The 22397-nt window shown below is 42.0% G+C and overlaps 1 protein-coding gene across 1 annotated transcript; it reads left to right on the forward strand.

Annotated features, from left to right (window-relative positions):
* Positions 1-230: 230 nt before the first annotated feature.
* On the forward strand, positions 231-21985 carry LOC111871302 (cytochrome P450 6k1). Its single transcript, XM_023864306.2, has 9 exons — positions 231-337; positions 4571-4783; positions 5291-5479; positions 9918-10042; positions 14786-14996; positions 17711-17883; positions 18724-18945; positions 20472-20732; positions 21637-21985. The coding sequence occupies exons 2-9, from the start codon at positions 4581-4583 to the stop codon at positions 21807-21809; spliced, it is 1557 nt and encodes a 518-aa protein (XP_023720074.1). The 5' UTR covers positions 231-337; positions 4571-4580; the 3' UTR covers positions 21810-21985.
* The last annotated feature ends 412 nt before the right edge of the window (positions 21986-22397 follow it).

Genomic DNA, 22397 nt, shown 5'->3' on the forward strand with positions numbered 1-22397 from the left:
CACATACTAGAAGCCAGTATTCTTTATAAACACTTTCGTGTTAATCTCGGATCACACATCTGCTTTAAAATGTTTACTTGCAAAAGAAATTAGCATTTCGTTGGCTACTAGACAACGCCAAAACAACTTTTCTTCTCCAATAAGAACGAAGATATTTAGGAAACAGGACGGGACAAGGTCCCAAGCAGATTCAAGGTCGCACGGTTTAGGACCGAACCAATCCCTGGGCTGCTACTTGAATTCGCAACTAAACGTTCTGATCAGTTATCACGCAGTAATATTTCCTTGCTCCACAACACTTCACAGTGGAGTGCGAGAAGGCAACGCCTTGCGAAAGGTAGGTGTTGAGTGCACATTCGACTTAAATTTTTGATTCTTGTAAATTTCACAACATAATCTTTAAAGAAGGCGTGGGGTATATTCTTACGATATCTGCGCTAACTGCATGTAACTAGCAGCTTAAAAAAGCAGTGGAGTGCTCGAATAATTTTCGTCACGTATCCAGATCCAATTCTTCCCAAGTACAGTATCAGCTATTCTGATTGTGGAATTTCGTGATTTTCCTTACCTCTAGTATGGTGTCCATACCAAAAATATTCTAACACATCTTTTCACATTTCTTCTGAGTCATTCACCAGAATCATCCCAGTGTATGTCAGTCAACATGACGTAGACCCAGAAGTTGACTCAGATTCCTCAAATAAATATTTACTTACTTATGGGGCTGAGCCCTTCTTGAGGAGCCGCCAATTCTAAAGCTACTCAAGAATTTCCGAGCATTTTATGGAAGCCGAAGGTTCATTATCGTGTTCACAAAAACCCTCCATTGGCCCTTATCCTCAGCCATATCAATCCAATCCATATCATCCCATCCTATTTCTCTAAGATCCATTTCAATATTGTACACGCACTTACTTCTTGGCCTTCCCAGTGGTCTCCTTCCTTCTGACTTTCCCACCAATATCCTTTAAACAGTCCTCTTCCCTCCATTCGTGCTACATGTCCTGCCCACGTCATTCTCCTTGACTTGATCATTCTGATTATACTTGGCGAAGAGTACAAGTTATAAAGCTTCTCATTATGCAGTTTTCTAAATACGTACATAATAATTCAATAGTTATCAGTTACCATAGGAAGCTTCGACCGTCTGCAGCCTGGGACGAATCATTTTCCAATGTTCTGTAGGCATTAGTAAGGACTAGGTGTTCTAGTGACAGACTTACTCTGCGTAAGAATCACAGCGGTGATCATTCCCCATTAAATTAATTCGATTTTCCTAATGTACTGAACTCCTTCGGGCGCGACTTTCGTGTTAAAAGTCAGAAATTGCAAATGGATTGAATGCCAACTAACCGAAACATGATATACACACTGATCATGCTTGGAAATACGTCCAGTTCTTCCCATGCCTCTTCGAAGGCAAATAAAGCAATTTAAGCGGAAACGGGACACTGATACATAAGAAAAGTTAATAACTTACAAAATAATATATAGGCGGGTTTCTAACTGTTGTGACGAATCGGTATAACAATTTCATAGTTATTATGAATATTCCAATATTAGATTATACGTTCCATTGATAGCCAGTACTATTTGCAGTGTATCGAGCTATCGCTGGAAGTATTTACCTAGTTCGGTTCTTGTGTCCACATTGAAATGCATGTCGAATCCTTGCCAATGACAGGGGTAGGATGTTATCGAATAAAACCTTGCTATTCTGTAGTCTTTAATGACGTAACACATACGCGTGAGAATTAAGCCAATGGAGCGAAGTCTTTCAGTACAAACTTTTAATGTCTCTGCCGGTAAAGAAACTCCCTGCGTTTCATGTCATCCATAGGTTCATAACTGCTTCCAAATAAGCCTGCCTCTTGACGTCTTCCTGAACCAGCTTTAATTCAGAAGAGGTTTATCTTCGGGGACATAATGCCCTGTAGTCTGCTGAATGTCAACCGAAGTTTCGGGGGAACATATCGTCTCTATTTTCTTGGTCGAAGAATAAGTCAATCATGTAATAGCGTGAAGGTGGTGGCATTTCCTTCGAAACCGGTTGATATCCAACGGATAGCACAGCGTTATATCGCAGCAGATAAAAATGTTCATAACCACTGCTGTGAAACCCTCAAATCCAACACGAGATCTAATCCAGCCCACACCCTCTCTACGAATCTCTTCATGTGTTTTAATACCATCGTGTTTACTGCCAGATCCCCATTTTCAGACTGTCCGACCAAAATTAGGTATACACTTTTAGTTTGGTCATCTTGTCCATCTTGTGAACCTCCTCATTAATAGGTTGTTGTGAAAAACCTCCACTTACTATCGAAGCACAAATATTTTCTGAGAACTTTCTTCTCAGACACCGTCGATCTGTGTTCTTCTCTTAGGGCTAGAGTCCAAGAGTCACACCCATTCAAATAATAGATATAATTACAGTTTCTCTACTTTAATAATTAGGATTGTAGGAAGAAGGAAATATCAGTATTGAAACCTCATTTATATATGTATATATGTAAGTATGTACGTATGTATGTATGTATAGATGGATAGATGGATGTAAATATGCACGCATGCTTGCATATATGTATGTATGTGTGTACGTACATACGTGTGCATGAATCTACGTACGTATATTTATTTGTATTCCCATATGTAAGCATATATAAGTATTTTCACGTGTTGAGTAGGTCACGCGACAAATAACTTCACGCCGTTCTGGATCTTAGTGAATTTACTGCACATTCGCTCTTACACTTACACAATTCACAATTTCCCAATTACTGCCATCGGCGGTATCACAATTACTTCTCCTGCTTCCATTCACTCCAGCGAAAGCCAGACTTCAACTGACTGGTTACTCTTTCATATTATTTAAATTAAGGAGAAATAGTAAACAAAGTTGTATTAAGTAAGATTTTAGGCTTTCACGGCGGTGACTATGAAGAAAGCAGTCTTCTGGGATTTGGCACCGTGTATAAACACCACATATACACGGTGCCAAATCCCAGAAGACTGCTTTCTTCATAGTCACCGCCGTGAAAGCCTAAAATCTTACTTAATACAACTTTGTTTNTGAAATACAATGTTAAATTATTGTGTTTCTTTTATCAACCTATATAGATGTTACTATATAGTACTACATTTCAAGCGCTGGGATTGTGGGTTGCAATCCCACACAAGGCATGGATGTCTGTGCCTTTATTCTGTGTTTAAGTTGTTCTTTGTGTAGGTAGTGGCCTTCCGACGGGCTGATCCCCCGTTCAAGGAGTTTTACCGACTGTGTATAGGATTAAGAAACTGAAAGAGTCACCGAGGTCCAACAAGGGCTGTAGAGTCACAGACAGATAAGAAGGAAGAACTGAGAACAATAATTCGAGGTTCGGGGTATCTGAATTCTTATTACATTGCAGCTCAAAAACGTTCATAGTATGCCGCATATATTCGATTCTTTTATGCCTGAGAACTGAGAGCTGTGAACCGTGGGATACTTAACAACGCTATGTCGACTGAAATGTATTTGTTTTGGATTCATATCAGATTATGATTATGTATTACGGAACGAAACAAGACGGCAAGAAGGAACGTTCGTAGCCTAGCTGAAGATACTATTGTGAAATTCCACTAAAATATATGAAAGAAAACACAAAAACAGATTCGTGATACCTGGTGACGCGTCCAACACTCTGAACAGCAGTTTCGCTACAAATCAACCGCATCGACATCGAATCTATGAGTATCTCCTCGGTACCCGGTATAGGAGATCTGAGAGAAGAGGTTTGATACAGAATCCATCACATCCTAATTATTTTCGATACATAATCCACATTTCTTCAGTGTATGTTAAGGACTTCCTGTCATAATTCATAAATCCTACTTTGTTACTGCATAGCCTTTTGATGTTTTCAATAGAAATTCAGTTTCTGTACAGGTTATGTCCCTTGTATAATTCTAGTGAATAAGTATCTTTTCATTTCATTTTATTATATTTTGTAAATTTGAGACCGCCTCTGTGGTATATTGGTCAGAGTTCCTGGTTACAAATCCAGAGGTCCCGGGTTAGATTCCCGGAGCTACGAGATTTTCTGAGAATTAATGGGTCTGGAAGCGGGCTCACTCAACTTCGTGAAGATAATTGAGGAGCTATTTCATGGAAATAGCGGTCCCAGTCTAGAAAACCGGGCGTAACGGCCGTGGGGATTCGTTGCGCTGACCACGCGACACCCTCTATCCGCTAAAGTTGGCAGTAACTTCGCCGACAGGCAGCGGTTACTCGGTAGGTAGAGTTCGCTTGCGGACTACAGATCACGGAGTTTTAAATTTGAATGTATTATGTATCCTTCTGTTTGGCTAGATTAGTCCAGTCTGAAACGAATCAAATTACTGCTAATGCTACGAGTACTACCACTCTACTACTACTACTACTACTACTACTACTACTACTACTACTACTACTGTTGCTGTCACTTTTTGTTATTGGTGGAGGTGGTGAACATGTAGTTTTTTAATATATCTTCCAATCTCTTATTTGCAAAAAAAAAACTACCTAAATTACAGTCTTCATTTGTTCCAGTTACTTGAAAATGGCGTCCCTTGGTTTCGAATTCACGTGGATGATACCGATTGCAGTAATTTGCGTGTTGATTTACGTATATCTTACCTGGACACACAACTACTGGAGGAAGAAAGGAGTGCCCTTCTTAGAACCGATTTTATTCTTTGGATCTCTTAAAGACAACATTGTTGGCAAGAAGTCTCTAGGAGAATGTTACCAAGACTGTTACTGGTAAACAGATGAAAATTAATCTGGAAAATATCAACGTAGTAAAACAAATTTCTGGCAGTAAAAGCTCGAAATTTATAGGATAGTTATTACCATATGGTAAAGTAATTTAGGAAAGGCTTCACACAAATTCTCGTTTTTGTGTCTATTTCGCATACCTCTTAATTGTTCGAGATTACTGGCTATTTGGACTTCGTCCGCCGTCCGGTGTTCCAAGGAACAATAAAGTACAATCCGTTTCGGAAACTAAAACTGTTTCCGTTCTCAGTTGAGGTGCGTTACACAGAGTTAACCTCAGTCACTGGACCAGAGATTAAAGTTAGCTGTTTCTAGCGGTCCCAACAGAGTAGGTGTTTCCCATTCTCTCATCCAAGGATGGAAACAGATCCCGTTTCCGAAACGTCGTGTTCTTCAATGTCCCCTAGAATACCGGACGATGGACAAAGTAGTTCCGACTGTCATACACCAACGTCAGAGCCCTATAGATTCTACTCTCAATTTCTGTTTCAGGAAGCTGAATGGATACAAGTGCGGGGGTATCTTCAAATTCCGTCAACCTGTAGTTCTGCTCAGGGATCCAGAGCTGGTCAAAACAGTTATCGTGAAAGAGTTCTCAAGTTTTCAAGATAACGACTTCCACTCCAATGTTGATATAGATCCTCTATTTGGGAGGAATCCTTTTGTTTTGAGGGGAAACGTGTAAGTATGGGACCCTTATTAACGAATTCAACAAATGCCATGGAATAGTGTCCTTTGTTCAGAAGCTGATAACTGCCCAATCCAGAAACCTCCACAGTTTATGGATTCTGAAGTTTCATGAACTTGATCACAAAAGCCGAAGACCTGACCGTGTCCTAAGCTAATCGAGTCTATTGTACACCATGACAACCTATAGACCTGCCATTAAGATCAATACATAGCGGCCTCCGTAGTCTAGGGGTAACGTTCCCACCTCGTGACTCAAGGTACGCGGGTTCAAACCCGGCGGAGGTCGTGGAATTTTTAAGGGCGGAAAGATTCTCTCCTCCGGGAGGGACTTTAAGCCGTGGGTCCCGTGTCATAGCTTTACGGCACGTAAAAGAACCTCATGTCCCAAGGGGGCCTCTGAGCCAAATTCAGGACATTCCCCGCCCAACAGTAGTCTCTAACGCCTCTGGTAGATGGGGGAAGCATCGAGATACCACTGAGCCAGGAGAGGCCGAACTCGCTGGCTGAGTCGGGACTGATGGCACGCAACAGTACCGGTAGGATATAGAGACTGGTAGAATATCACAGGGGGACACACAATGGACCAACAGTTGGTCTAAGTGCATGGGGAAACCCACCCTCTCCAATAACAACAACAAGATCAATACATGTTTCCAGTAGTTTTCCCAAATGGTCTCTTTCCTTTTGCTTTTATCAGTATCGTCATCATCATCATCATCATCATCATCATCATCATCATCATCATCATCACTGTTATCATGATCATCGTCAAAAGAAGAACACAATGAACTCTTATAAAATGGCTGTGTCTTTCAAGAACAGGGCGACAGAAAATAATATATGTTCTAGATACTGAACTGAAGGACTCGTCGCTTTTCAGATGCTAATGTTCAGTCGCATTCGGAACATCAAGGTCTTCGATTCCAGTTTTTCTGCTTCTCGTGCCTTTCGCGAGTCGTGAAGGAGAGTTAATTATATATTGCCTTGGAGATATCAACTGGTTCCCCAAAATCCTTTTACAACTCTGTTAACCACGGTTGTTTTGCAATTTGACGTTACATGTCTTACGCAGTACAGAACACTAAATAAAATGCAAGATACTGATAAAGGTGAATATGTGAATATTTGTAGACTAATTCTGTAACTACACTTCTTCCATTTTGCAAAACACTTAAGATTAGCAGGAGATAAAAATCTCTATTTTCCTACTTGTTTTTCATGGGTGTAGAAATTCTGTTCTTACTCGCACTTCGCTGGAAGAACATAAATTTCAAAAGTCTGAAAGTGACGTTTGCAGGAACAGATATGGACCTAAGGCGTGTAACTGCCCTTCGTTGTGGCCCCTTCGTTTGGCACCACTTGTAACCTGCCTTTTGCTCGACTTTACGTCACTTATTATTTCTTTTTGTCACCTGTATCCCTTCCTTTCCCTGTGCTGCTACTCACCTGCCCCTCGTGTCTGGACGCCTCCACTGGAGTTACTGCCCTCCTCCCTCTTCTCGTGGATGGCGAGAGTTCTTTGCCTGTATCCCTTCCTTTCCCTGTGCTGCTGCTCACCTGCCCCTCGTGTCTGGACGCCTCCACTGGAGTTACTGCCCTCCTCCCTCTCCTCGTGGATGGCGAGAGTTCTTTGCCTGTATCCCTTCCTTCCGGTGCTGCGGCTCACCTGCACCTCGTGTCTGGACGCCTCCACTGGAGTTACTGCCCTCCTTCCTCTTCTCGTGGATGGCGAGAGTTCTTTGCCTGTATCCCTTCCTTCCGGTGCTGCTGCTCACCTGCACCTCGTGTCTGGACGCCTCCACTGGAGTTACTGCCCTCCTTCCTCTTCTCGTGGATGGCGAGAGTTCTTTGCCTGTATCCCTTCCTTCCGGTGCTGCTGCTCACCTGCACCTCGTGTCTGGACGCCTCCACTGGAGTTACTGCCCTCCTTCCTCTTCTCGTGGATGGCGAGAGTTCTTTGCCTGTATCCCTTCCTTCCGGTGCTGCTGCTCACCTGCACCTCGTGTCTGGACGCCTCCACTGGAGTTACTGCCCTCCTTCCTCTTCTCGTGGATGGCGAGAGTTCTTTGCCTGTATCCCTTCCTTCCGGTGCTGCTGCTCACCTGCACCTCGTGTCTGGACGCCTCCACTGGAGTTACTGCCCTCCTTCCTCTTCTCGTGGATGGCGAGAGTTCTTTGCCTGTATCCCTTCCTTCCGGTGCTGCTGCTCACCTGCACCTCGTGTCTGGACGCCTCCACTGGAGTTACTGCCCTCCTTCCTCTTCTCGTGGATGGCGAGAGTTCTTTGCCTGTATCCCTTCCTTCCGGTGCTGCTGCTCACCTGCACCTCGTGTCTGGACCCCTCCACTGGAATTACTGCCCTCCTTCCTCTTCTCGTGGATGGCGAGAGTTCTTTGCCTGTATCCCTTCCTTCCGGTGCTGCTGCTCACCTGCACCTCGTGTCTGGACGCCTCCACTGGAGTTACTGCCCTCTTCCCTCTTCTCGTGGATGGCGAGACGTTAGGTGGGAAGGGAGGAGAATTGTGGTTGTTGGTGCTGGCAGGCGGGAGTTCGTTTCCTGTACTACCATTAGGTGTCTCGCAAGTAGGAACAGGCGGGAGTAGCTGGGTTCTGTTCTGTAATGGGCAGAGATGAGTTCTTATCTCGGGGGTCTTACGAGCCTGGGTCGGGCAGGGCAGGAAGATTCTTACGCTACAATCACATACACCACTTCAGACTTTTGCACTTAGTAATTATTTAATTAGCTTCAGCTTCCTGAACACAAAGGAAACTCTAATAGTTACACTTATTTGGGTTTAACTAGTAATATTTTTAGCGAAGTAACGTACTTATGTTTTTGTGTCTGACTTGGCCGAAAGTTGAATGAAGACTGTCTCTCCGAACCCTGAGGTCCACGAATCCCAGATTCCAAAAAAATCCACTCCTCTAACAAGTGCCATTGGTTTAGTTTGAAAACTAGGAGTTTCCCTAAATTTGTGAATTTCCAATCAGGTTGCTTTGCTATGTGACTCTGGCAGTTGCTGACCTGACGCTAAGGTTGACAGCGACTTGATTCATTACGATCACGGGATGAGGCTCCGGCCCTCCCACTTCTAAGTTATAGCTGTTCCAAGCTGTCAGCTCTCAAATTCTCAAAGACTTTCCGACTTTCCTGAAACTGCCAGAATTCCAGGAAATGTACCAGATGTTACTTCTTGTCCACATAGGAAAACTTGAACTGTGTCACTTCTGCGTGTAAAAAGTTGGCTATCTGCCGGATCTCTGTATGTATTTCTCGTGATCTTAACTTAATAGAAACATAATTAATATAAAAGAGTCCACCAAATTATGATGAACGGTTACAGGCGATAAAGTAAATAATCAAATACGAGTAGATATTCTGCCTGCATAATAAGGAACTTTTTTAATTTATACAAGTCACCTAGTGGACGAGACGACAGAATTTCGATGGGCATGGCGTGTGACTAGGATAGGAAGATGAGAAACGTGTATATAATTTAGTGCGGGCATCTGTTCGGAAACATACAATTGGAACACCTGGAAAAATATGGAAGGAAAATGTTCAGATGAATACTTTAACAATGCATGCTGTAAGACTACGAGGTGGGGGGAACCACTATGCGAAACAAGAATTGGAATACCACAACAGAAATAAGAGGACATTCACACACTCTACATCTTAGCTATGTCTAGGTGCAACGTATTTCGCTGTTCCTTCAGTAGATAATATTTCACTAGGTGTTTCGGCTAAAATGCCTATCTTCAGGTGTTCAGGTTCTAGTACTTAGGACTCTGCATTACATTGAGTAGCAGAGCCCTGAATTCTTACAATCTACACACCTGAAGATGGCCATTTTGGCCGAAACATGTAGTAAGGTCTAGTGAAGGCATAGGGAACTGCGTTGCACTTAGACTGTGCAGACACCTCTAAGTCAGGTCTACAGAGTGCATCAAGATTTAGTGGGGGGTGGAGTCCAACTGGGTCCACTCGGCACGGCGGCCACTGATTGGCCTATTGTAGCCTGCCCTGGGTGATTCTGTTGATGGAGAATTTGGTGAAATGAAGATTGGCAGGGGAAACCGAAGTACTTGGAGAAACCCGCCCCAGCGCCATTTTGTCCGCCACAATTCTACATGACCAGACCCGGGATCGAACCCTGGCCGCCGCGGTGGGAAGCCAGAGACTAACCGCTTGAGCTATGGCGTGGCCTGAGTGCATTAGAATGCTGAAATGTGACAATATATGTTAGTAGTATAGGCTATGAGACAGAGAGGCGGTTGGAACCAGTTCAGAATCACGTTGAAGGCAGGATTGTGGTATTGTCAGTCTTGAATCTTCATGTTCTTGTATCACAGGTCTGGTTATATCTAATTGCCAGTATATCATGCAATCTGAACGCGTTTGCAAGCTCCAGCAAATGTGTTACAGGTGGAGAGAGACGAGATCAAAACTAACACCCGGCTTTACGTCAGGAAAGTTGAAGTTGATGTACCCTCTTATCCACGACGTCTGCAAGGACCTACTCGAGCATCTGAGGCAAGACAACGGTGAAGGTAAGCAAAACGAATAAGTTACCTTACTACACAAAATCCGAAAGAGTAATGAAGAGTTCCTTCAACGGAGCAGCCATGGACTACCGACATAGGGTGGTCCTCCAGCTTGGGGGTTGGGCGTGAGGGAAAATTCGCTTAGTGAGGAGTGGAGTCCGGTTGGGTCCACTCGGCACGGTGGCCACTGATTGGTCTAATGTACCTGCCCCGGGTTATTGTGATGATGGAGAATTTGGTGGAATGAAGATTGGCATGGGAAACCGAAGTACTCGGAGAAAACCCATCAAAGCGCCACTTTGTCCACAAATCCCACTTGACCAGACCAGGGATGGAACCCGGGCAGCCGCAGTGAGAAGCTAGCGACTAACCGCTTTAGCTATGGGGCGTCCTTGGGCGTGTGGGTAACGGTGTAAATCGCCAGGTAGTGATCAAATTCCGGCAGAACTTATTCAAGCAGGAGGCGAAATATTGCGTTCTAGGATCCACAGTCTAATTACTTCTATTTGGCATAAGGAAATAGTGCCTGATCAGTGGTGAAGGGTGAAACTGGTGGTAGTGATTATCGGGGGATATCACTGCTATCAACTTCATACAAAATTTTATCCAATATTTTTCTCTCAAGGTTAAGTCCATATATAGATAAAATTATTGTGGATCATCAGTGGGTTTCGACGTAACAGATCAACTACAGATCAGATCTTTTGCATTTGTCAGATATTGGAGAAAGAATGGGAGTACGATGAGACAGTACATCAGCTATTGGTAGACTTCAAGAAAGACTATGATTCAATTAGGAGGGAAGTATTGAACAATGTTCTTATAGAGCGTGAGATACCGAAGAAACTATTAGGTTGATTAAACTGTATTTAAACGAAACGTATAGTAAAGTACGTGTAGGTAAACAGTTGTCTGATAAATTTCCTATCCAGAATAGTCTAACACAAGGAGATGCTTAATCACCACTACCTTCCAACACTGCTTTATAATATGACATTAGGAAGGTCCAGGAAAATCAGGTAGGCCTGAAATTAAACGGGACACATCAGCTGTTGGTCTACGCCGATGATGTGAATCTACTGGATGATAATGTACAATAGATAAGTGTACAATATAGAAAAACAAATAAACTTTAGTTGACGCAAGTAAGGAGGTTGGTCTAGAAGTAAACGCAGAGGAAACTAAGTATATGCTGCTGTCTCGTCAGAAGAATGCAGGACAAAATCATGACATAAAGATGGGTAACAGATGTTTTGAAAATGTGACACAATGTTTAGGAACGAGGGTAACAAATCGAAATTCGATGCAGGAGAAAATCAAAGGGTAGCTGAATTCGGGTTATGTTTGCTACCATTCATCCCAGAAACTTCTGTCTTCCCTTCTGCTACCCAAAAACGTAAAAATTAGACTATACAAAACTATATTTTTGCCTGTGGTCCTGTTTGCGTGTGAAATTTGGTCTCTGACTTTAAGGGAGGAATACAGACTGAGTGTGTTTGAGAAGAGGTTGCTGAGAATGTTTTGACTGAAGAGAGATGAAATGACATGATATGAGGTTGGACAAAGTTGCATAATGAGGAGCTTCATAACTTGTACTCTTCTGCAAGTATAAATAGAAATACCAACTCAAGGGAGGTGAGATGGGCAGGGCATGTAACACGAATAGGGGAAAAGGAATTCACGTACAATGTTGGTGAGAAAGTCAGAAGGAAGGAGACCATCAGGAAGACTAAGACGTAAGTGGGTAGATTATAATAAATGGATCTTAAGCGTATATAATGGGGTGGTGTGGACTAGATTGATCTTGTGAAGACGGTAATGAACCTTCAGGTTCCATAAAATGTTTGGAATTTCTTGAGTAACCGCACAACTGGCGGCTTCTCAAGAAGGGCTCAGCTGCATGAAGATGGTTAGTTCATCAGCGGTCGTTGTTCGATGAATATGATCCTTCTAGTTTAAAAAATTTGGGGTCCTTAAGATGAGGCCCTAATTATATAACGGTAATTTTGTTGAAAAATATTCTAAGGAATTTAATTAAAATTCATAAAATATACCCAGAAACACGAATTAAGAAGTACATATATGCTATTGCAATTTTCCCCTTTCTAATTTATTCTGAGGCCAATTTCCGGTTCCATACATAAGCACAGAGTTTGCTGTCACCTTATAAACTTTAATCTGTGTACCCTTTCTAGTTTTATTTTTAATGTTCTCTCTGTCCTTCTACACGTAGGTTGAAATCTACACAAGTTCTGCTCAAGCTCTTTGTGCAACTGTATGTTGCAGCCCAGGTAATTTCCGAACACATAAACGGTCTTGGAACGAACGCAAATTAAGTCATGTTTCCCGACGGGGTTCGAAACCAAGATCGACGGTGCGGATGAGGGCCAACGATAATTTACTGGTGTGGGCTGGAGCAGATACATGCTTTAATCGATAGGTCATTAAATATGTGTGATGTAATAAATAAGGGATTTCAATACAGTTATTTTAAAGGATCTCATGAGAAAAATGGATGTTGTAGACAGGATCTTAATATATTTTATTAATAAGGAAAGAACAAATACGTCATAGCATACTGAGATCTATATTCTTCATGCGTATGCTATCTTTTCTTTTATACGAACATTTGATTGGACATTAGGTTCGTGCCTATCTCTTTTACCTTCTCACCATAATTCATTTCATTTATCACGCGATTTTCAACTCCCATATTTTTGCATAGTTCTGGTTACATCGCACAGTTAAGAGTGTGACACATCTATGTTACTGCAACATGGATTTGCATGTTCTATGCTGACACTTTGTTAGCTGATACGAATTATCTTGCTAAACAAAGTTCAATTAGAAAAGGTTTCAGAGGAGACATGCGGATCATGGTCAAATGAATACTATGGCATATTTATTCAAATGAAGAATTGTGGAGTCCGAAAAACAGCCGTTGCTAGGTAATGCCCGCACGCAACAATAGAGGAATTATCAGGATACGAGATGTGACGCGTAAAGCCGTTGCTCTGGAGTGACTGGCTAAGCACGCTTCCGTAAAGACGAATTAACGCAACGATAGAAGAGCAGTGTTTTCTTTGCGGTCCATATCGAGGGGTTATAAAAAGACAAAGCTTATCGTCTGAGTCAGTTAAGTTTCGATAAGCCAGCCTGCCAGGATATGAGCCTGAGAACGGAGGAGGAGTTGTCAGGAGACTTGAGGGAGGCTCTAGAGATAACAGTCGAAAATCGTTGAGAAGTGATGGCGAAGAAGAAGGAATTTGGCTGTGCAATGAAGACTTCATATATGTTGCAGTTACAGTGGGTCTCGTATAATTACTGCGTTGAAATCCGTTGCNGTCGAGGGGTTATAGTGAAAACTGGAGACACTAGCGAATGTAAACTGTAAAGTGTATAGATCAGCGATAGCACTGTAATTATCTGCAGTTCTGAGTGCCATGTGTAAATGGTCAACAAACCTCATCCGAAACCCGTCTAATAGTCACAGCCCTAACACGTGACAAAATTCTGTACCTATTAAAATTGTTCTGGACTGAAGAGAGTTTTTAAGAAGATACTAGAGTGTGTTTGAGCGAAAGTAATAACTCAATGACTGGTAGTTAATTCCAAAGTACTTCCAATTTCCTACTTACTAATTATCTGGAATAATTCTAAAGAACTGGAATTGTTTTAATTCCGTGGCCATGCTTCCTAAAATGTCTTGTCTCTAATTTCTTAGTGGAGCAGTAAGGTAGGCTCGAGGTGTTACTGTCCTTGAGCGGAACGTCGTTCTACAGAGTCACGTAACTAGAACGTGCACTGGTAGTCAATTGTTTTGGCTGTCACTAATTAATACCCGGAGAATTAGCAGCAATATGTTTAGATGGCGTATCAAGATTTCGGTCACGAAAATGTGCAGACTGCCTACGCAGTATGTATCAATTAGAAACATACTTTCTCTGTTGTATCTCACAGTTATTTAGTCATGTCTGTACGTGGTACGTATACTTCTTTAGAAGATGGTGGTCTCTCAGTTGATCGAGAAATTATTCATCGTTTATGCAACATATAAATTCATTACTATTTTCACAAGACCATACTCTGAGTTAGCTATATTCAGTTCACAAATTCACATTCAATTTATTTAAATCCAGTAGTAATATTATGCGTCCATTTATGTCTAGGTCACCAAAGTGTTCTCTTCCTTTCATATTCTTTAACTGAACTTTTACGTATATTTTCCATTTCTCACATGTTCCACCAATTCAGTTCTCTTTACTTGGCCGCCTTAAAGAAAAGTGATAATCAGAGCAAATCATAAAGTTCTTCTTTATGCCTTTTGTCCATCTTCCTTTTACATCCTCTCCCGTATTGTGAGCGACAAGACTTCAAGTCGATAATAGAAATTAACAGGAAACAGACAAGGTTTATTATATAAGATTTGAGGCTTTCACGGCGGTGACTATGAAGAAAGCAGTCTTCTGGGATTTGGCACCGTGTATATGTGGTGTTAACCGACGTTTCGGAGGAACGTATCGCCTCCATCTTCAGGGTAGAAGAAAAATATAAGAAATCTGCAAGCGAAGAGACCGTGAGAACCGGNCACTTCTAATTAAGTTATGGGAGGACAAGAGATTCTGCAGAGTGGCAGAAATCATTACCGAAATTTTATAATCTCTCTAGCAGCCAGCGTTATGAATCCAGTAATATATCATGGCAGATTTAAGATGAGCTGCACAATGAAAATCTTTTTCTTTGATACAGGAGGGCTGCGGCAAACCAAGGCAATAACTACAAAGTTTGCAGCGGACTCAGTGGCCATTTGTGCATATGGGCTTCGGCAGAACTCGTTCCTAAATCCTGACACCGAATTTCGGAAATACGGAAGGAAGTTCTTGGAACCCACTTTATGGAGGGGGATCGAGCAGACTTCTGTAATTCTTACTCCAAAGATTGCTGATTTTTTAAGATTGAAGTAAGTTTGTTACCACTACAGAAGCGGGTCAGTGTGCTTCAGCATATCTGCACACCCGCTCTATTCCAGAGCCGGTATACTGATGTGACAGCAACTTCTATGAAAGTGAATCTTGAGCTATGAAGTCCTTTAAAGACACATCTATTCCGGAACAATGTTATCACAATGCACTGCCGTTGCTAAGCCTTCGTTAATGGCGAACATTCTGAACAACTTAAATCAGAAGACTTCGATGACATTTCTGTTCTGCAATTTTCTTACTGTTCTTGTAGATTTCTGTTATTAACGTGCCACGAATGGAAGATGAATGTTAAGAAATTGTGGTAACATTATTCTGGGACAGTCTGTATGTTGCGCTTTTGCAAAGTAAGTTAAAGACAAAGATGTCTCCGTGGTTCTTAAGCATCACGACATGAAGGTGTAAGGAGGAGTTGAATTTTATTGTAGGAACCACCAACAGTGAATCAAGGGCTAGCCAATCACAGGCTAGGAACCATCCGCTGTTAAGCTGGCTAAAAGCCGTTGCTACGTAACTCCTACAGCAATACGTGGCAACAGTAGGCGTCCTTCATTAGCCAACAGACGTGTTTTCTATAGGTCCTCCTCAAGGTTATATAAAAAGACATAACGATAGAAATAAGCGTGTTAAGTTTAAACTTGGCGGCGGTCAAACATACGACTGTTCAATCAACTACACGGCTGTTGTAGCAGGAGCTATTAATGATAGGGCATGATCTGCTGTACTGAGCCTGGACTGATAGAGGCCTTGTACGTATATGTTGTACATACTGACAACAGACTTATTATTGCTGACTGTGACTCTGTCAAGGACAGACCCGTCCTCTCGTCAGAGAGGGACCCCCACATCAAGAAACCTGCAACTCTCTGATAGTAATAAAGATCTGATAGCAAGCCCCAGATGGGTGTTTTATTCCAAGACAGACTGGCCGACTGACCGTCGGTCGTAATATAACTCTGACTTAACTTGAAACAGGTGTTTGTTGCAAACGGTGTTGTTGTTGTTGTTGTTGTTGTTATATTGAACCAGCGACTTTAATTCTTCAAGTTCGTCTGTATATACTGTGCAAATATAATAAATATTTATATACTAACTTAACAAGTGGTAGCCTCTACCTACAACATCCCACGGTATCGTCAAAATGCTTTACCCTCGATACTAGACAGATGTAAGCTGTCAGATTCATATTTCTGCTCTTTTAATCCCAGAACCCACTAGACAGGAACACAGAATCGATATCTGATTCCTCGATCGTCCACAGCCTAGTCGTCATATTGACTGAATGAATAGACTCTTAAGTTGTTGTCTGTCATTAATCGATTTACACTCCGGTACGTATCTATCCCCGAAACGCTCGCGTGAACGTAATCAGTGCCTTGAATAACAAATTTAGCGAACGGGTCGTTAGTACCTAAATCTATATTTCGTGCTTTCATGAAAAGTTTTCAGTATTTGCAATTCTGTTCTTCATGTTGTGACACGTAGACCCCTTGCTAGGCAACAACTATGAAACATGACGATATATAACAGCTGTTGCGAGGTAACGGCTCTGCCAACATACAAGAAGGCAACAATTCCACGGCAACTAGCGGATAAAACAATAAATTGAAACGGCGTTTTCTACGCTGTTCCTGCCTACATATTATAAGCAGGACAAGACAGGAGCTAGGGTCTGTTAGTGAAGAGAAGTTACTGAGTTAGTCAGAGAACTGGCCGCGCCATAGCTCAAGCGGTTAGTCGCTGGCTTCCCACCGCGGCGGCCAGGGTTCGATCCCGGGTCTGGTCAAGTGGGATTTGTGGTGGACAAAGTGGCGCTGGGGCAGGTTTTCTCCAAGTACTTCGGTTTCCCCTGCCAATCTTCATTCCACCAATTGTTCCACAATCACCCTCACCTATCATCTGGGGCTGGTACAACAGGCCAGAAGTGGCCGCAGTACAAGGGACTTAGTTCCACCCCACTAGCAATAAAAAAAAAACAAAAATAGAGAACTGCAGCTCAGTCGTTTTGAGCTGTTGCTGTGATCAGCTTGTAGCTGAGGCCCGGGGACAGTTCGGTAGGTCAGAGGAAGAGGAACGTCCGCTGTTGAAAGCCGCTACCAAACAACGGCTAGTGGAGACTGTAACAGACTAAGATCTAGTGTTTCCTATATTGAAATGTAAAGCGTTTGAATGAGTGAAACGTTTATAATTGCTTATAGTTACAAATCTGTAAGTGTTCAATAAATCCAATTACCAATTAAAACCTCGTCTATAATCACATTCAATCACGTGACAATATTATTTCTTCACTTGATCATGTTATATGCTTCCCGAAAACTTCAACACCGATCCAAAATTAGAAGTAGGTGTTACGTAATTTGAAAATAAATGTCAAATTTCCAGATTAAGGTCCGAGAGTATACAGCAAATACAACGCCTAAAATGCTGATAGCAACAGCCGTGCATAAAATATTTGATAGCTCAGTGAAACCTCAGAATTTATATACGACTTCCATTGCGACAAAGTGGTCATGAAGGTCATCCCACCATTCGCCTGTACAGACTGAATCAACTGACAAAAGCCTTCCATGAGGATAATCGATAGCCCTGTAGAATTTTGAACCAAATCTAATTTTATGGCTACACCAACATGCACAGGAAAGAAATTATAAAAGTCGATTTTGATACATATAAATGTTTTCCTATCTTTATCAAGATTCACGCCGACAGAAGTGATTGACTTCTTCCGACGGATGACCAAGGAAACAGTGACATATCGCCTGGAAAATAACGTGAAACGAAACGACTTCTTGCAGTTACTGATTCAGCTCAAGGAAAAGGCTGAAAATCTTAATAATTCCAAGGACAAATCGATCCCATGGCATAAGAGTAAGTATAATCTTAAACCGACCCCATTTTCTGGCTCTTATTTGCCCCCTTTTCACTACACCACTTTATTGTTAACAGTCACTCAGCTGAGCAAGAAATTCAAGTATTTATAGGATCCAAAAGTCTATTTCCATATTCACAAAAGCCTTCCACTGGATCGCCAGTTTAATCCAGCCCATATCTTTATACATTAAGTTGTATAAACCGCATTTAAATATTATTCTCCCCTCTACTTTCATGTCTCGTTAGTCCCAATGAGGTTTCCCTATTAAAGTGTTTGATTTTAGAATCACCCCAGTCTATGTCACGTCTAACCTAGCAATTTAAAAGTTTACAGATAACTGATTCTTCCTACTCTTACTCATGGAGCTGAGCCTCTCTTGAGGACCAACCAATTCTGCAGCTACTCAAGAATTTACCAGCATTTTATGGAACCCAAAGGTTCAGTACCGTGTTCACAAGAACACTTCACTGCTCCCTATTCTAAGCCAGATAAATCCAATTCATACCATCCCGCTTTATCTCTCTAAGATCCATTTTAATATTGTCCAACCATCTACGCCTTGGTCTTCCCAGTGGTCTCTTTCCTTCTGGCTTTCCCACCAGTATCCTATATGCATTCCTCTTCTCCCCCATTCGTGCTACATGACCTGCCCACCTCATTCTCCTTGACTTCACCATTATAATTGTACTTGGAGAGGACTACAGGTTATGAAGCTCCTCATTATGCAGTTTTCTCCAACCTCCTGTCACTTCATCTCTCTTCGGTTCGAATATTCTCCTCAACGCATAGATAACTAATACAAAAGATAAAGACGGCTTGGTATACTGAACTTCCAGAGTTCACGGAGGAAGACATTGCTGCGCAGGCCCTGACTTTCTTCGCAGACGGATATGAAACTTCATCCACTGCATTGTCTATTCTCATGTATGATCTGGCCTGTAACCCTAAGGTGCAAGAGCGGCTGAGGGAGGAAGTGGACTCCGTGATGGGGCAACACAATGGACAGGTGGACCTGGACATCATCCATGAAATGGAATACCTCGAAATGGTGGTACAAGGTAACGTTAGTTTGCGTCACTTAATGACAGACAGCACATTAGAGGAGCACAGCGACCGCGTGGTTTAGGGTCCCTACTGCAATGGATCACTCACATATTTGAGTTTAGAGTTTGAACCCCACTCTACGCATTGGTGTATTTATGTTATGTCATTCTGTGTTGGTAGTAGCCTCGAGAGGTCAGATCACCGCTCACAGAAGCCGTGACAAATGTTAATATATTAGACGGTATAAAATAAGTTCTAAATCAGTTAAGAGCAAAGTTCCAAATCCCATAACGCTATCCGAAGTCAATATATTATAATACACTAATAGAAACACACGTAGAAATTGAAGGCGAACTTTGCCTTATCAGCTCCTCCGTCCTTACGTTTCTTCACCCCTTTCATACTTCTTTCTTATTTTCTCCTCCATTATAACAATATATTAAATTATATCTTAATCCTTTCCATTGCATAGTGTCTCCATTGCGCTGCTGCTTCTGTAATTACGTGGTAATGAGTGTTATCTGACTATATGTGTATATTACATGCGTTCGTAACATGCATAGTCACAAAGAGGTACACATCATAAACCATATCCTATTAGTTACTATAGGATTCTGACGATGGTGTATAACACACTGATATGTTGGGATTTTGGACTTTATCCATCGTCCTGGTTTTTAAGATAACAAATAAAAACACGACGTTTCGGAAACTGGATCTGTTTCCGTCCTCAGGTGAAGGAAAACACCTATTCAGTTGGGTCCNACTGTTTGCAGTGAAACCCACGACAATGAGCACTCGGAAGTACTTTACTTCCGAGAACCGAGACCAAACATTTGAACGATAATTACCGAACTTCTTTTGGCTTATTTTGGACTTCACTTCTCCAGTGATTGAGCCTAGCTCTTTCTAAGGGACCCAACTGAATAGGTGTTTTCCTTCACCTGAGGACGGAAACAGATCCAGTTTCCGAAACGTCGTGTTTTTATTTGTTATCTTAAAAACCAGGACGATGGATAAAGTCCAAAATCCCAACATATCAGTGTGTTATACACCATCGTCAGAATCCTTTCAAGTCTATCTGATAATTACCGAGCCAACTAAGTTTAGCGACATAATATTCAGTGCTATAATGCAATCTGACTAGAATATGGAAATTGCGTACATCTTTCGTTAATTTTGGAATATCTCCGTGAAATCCGGAACACATCTGCATCCACAACTGTTTTAATTTAATTACTTCTTCTTCTTCTTCTTCTGCTTTAATGAATTAGGCTTTCTGGCCTGTTACAATTGAGAATTAATTCTGAAATTATGAATATTGTAGACAGTTGGTAGGACTCCCTGGACGGGGGATCAAACTGACGCAAGACCTCTACCTACACATTACAGTACAAAAGCAGAATTGACATAGACAGATATCCATGCCTGAGTGGGGTTCGAACCCAAGATTAGTGCTTGAGCGGGAGAAGACAATTACTGCCTTAGACCGCGCGGCCACTGTGAGAGGGTTTAATTAATTTAATTCCTATATTTTCAGAATCCTTGAGAATGCACCCACCAGTACCACTGATGAACAGGTTATGCACAAAGCCGTTCGAACTGCCACTGCCGAATGGAGGAACATTCACTGTGGAAGTCGGCACACCAGTGGTGACACCTATGCTTGCTATTCAGAATGATCCGCAGTACTTCCCAGATCCGACCCATTTCGATCCCGAGCGGTTCACGGAAGAAAACAAGGAGAAAAGACCCCGATACACGCATTTCCCTTTCGGCGAGGGACCCAGGATATGCCTAGGTAATCACAGATATTAAGAAGCGAAGGATGCATAGGATTAATTGATACTGTGATAGTGTGAACAAGTATTTAATCTGAGTATTGCATTCACAGATACATTACAGGGCTGTAGTACTCATGATCCTTATCCCTGAGGTCTAGGATTCAGATCTCATCCAGGAGACCGGATAATTTGACCAATATGTTTTGCAGTTATTCTCTCCATCCACGTCACGTCATCATTACTACGTCACTAGAATCTCTTCTCAAAACACTTCCGTCAATCACATGTCAATGAGAAATTCAAACATTATCTACTATCTTGCATGTTACTGCTCTAAGGTAGCCTACAGAAAAAACTCCGTGGCTTTAGTCCGCAAACGAATCGGTTTGTATAGCCCCACGGCCGTTAATTTCGGTTTTCTAGACCGGAGCCGCTACTCTACCATTCAAGTAAGACCTCAATTATCCTCACGAGGCTGAGTGAACCCCGTTCCAGACCCACTATTTCTCAGAAAATGTGGTAGCGCCGGGAATCGAACCCGGGACCTCTGCTGGAACTCTGACCACTAAACTACAGAGGCGGTCAAGGTAGTCTTCAGGAAATATAATGTATCCTGCTTTTGTACTTTAAGAAACAACCAGCAAAAGGATCCTACCTTGATCCAGCCTAAACCTTCAAACAGTTTCTCAGGATAAATTTTAGTATTCATTTTCATTCCCGACTAGATGCCTCAAGTGGTATCTTCCAGCCTCACAATCTGACCATCATTTTGTATACATCTCTCCTCTCCTCCGCCACAAGTTCTGCACCTTTCAGTAAAGGAGCCCTCATAAATGCACTACATAATACTGTTTCAAGTTTGTCAGATATCGCTAAAAGTTCTGCAGCTCTATAGGAGTATTTACTTTTTTGTTGTTTCAGGCATGCGGTTTGGTCTGGCACAGAATAAGGCTTGCATCGTTCATGTTTTATCAGAATTTGAAATTCGCAAATGTGACAAAACACCAACATCTCTTACACCAATACCGACTGCATTTATTTTTTCACCAAAAGAAGAAATATGGGTGGAGTTCGTCAAAAGAACCGACAAATAGAGGGAGAAAAACAGAAAATAAAGATGTAAATCATTGTTGTCATACATGAATATCATCTTAAAATTATATCTCTCTGAGAACAAGGAGACCACGGTGTTAAATGAATTGTGTGTAAAACTAATCTGAAAGTATTATATTGTCACGTGTTAGATATTAAAGACGGGGTTTGCATTGGTGATGGGAATTTTTAGACTTTTACAACTCCTAACTACAGTTAACTGTATCAGTTTCATGGATTGACGCACTTTACAGATCACTGTATTGCACATAAATCTTTCTATGTTTTCACCAGTCGTTGCCGGTTAACGGCTCTCAATAATTTAGATTCCTAAGCTTACGCAATCGTGTCCTTACCGGTTAGAGACTATCTCGAACTCCTCATGGTCCCAACTTACTGCGTTAATCAAAGTCAAAGTCGCATTACGACGGAAGGTTACTCCGTCAGTCAGTCTTGATGTTAAGCCCCATCAGGGAGCCGTTTCAGAATCGCAGTTATTTTACGATTGGCGGTTTACAACCAATCAGTCCGTCTTGGCGCCAAGCCCCTTGAGGATGACATCCAGAGACTTTCTTCTTCCACTGAACTCT

This window comes from Cryptotermes secundus, unplaced genomic scaffold (assembly GCF_002891405.2).
Source record: "Cryptotermes secundus unplaced genomic scaffold, Csec_1.0 scaffold1087, whole genome shotgun sequence".
In the NCBI taxonomy this organism is placed as follows: domain Eukaryota; kingdom Metazoa; phylum Arthropoda; class Insecta; order Blattodea; family Kalotermitidae; genus Cryptotermes; species Cryptotermes secundus.

What these genes read in the sequence shown, in the direction of transcription:
- LOC111871302 (XM_023864306.2), top strand. Translation starts at nt 4,581, where the DNA reads ATGGCGTCCCTTGGTTTCGAATTCACGTGGATGATACCGATTGCAGTA. An exon ending in TTTGTTTTGAGGGGAAACGT is followed by an intron (nt 5,480 to 9,917) that starts GTAAGTATGGGA and finishes AATGTGTTACAG; the next exon opens with GTGGAGAGAGACGAGATCAA. An exon ending in GGGACCCAGGATATGCCTAG is followed by an intron (nt 20,733 to 21,636) that starts GTAATCACAGAT and finishes TTGTTGTTTCAG; the next exon opens with GCATGCGGTTTGGTCTGGCA.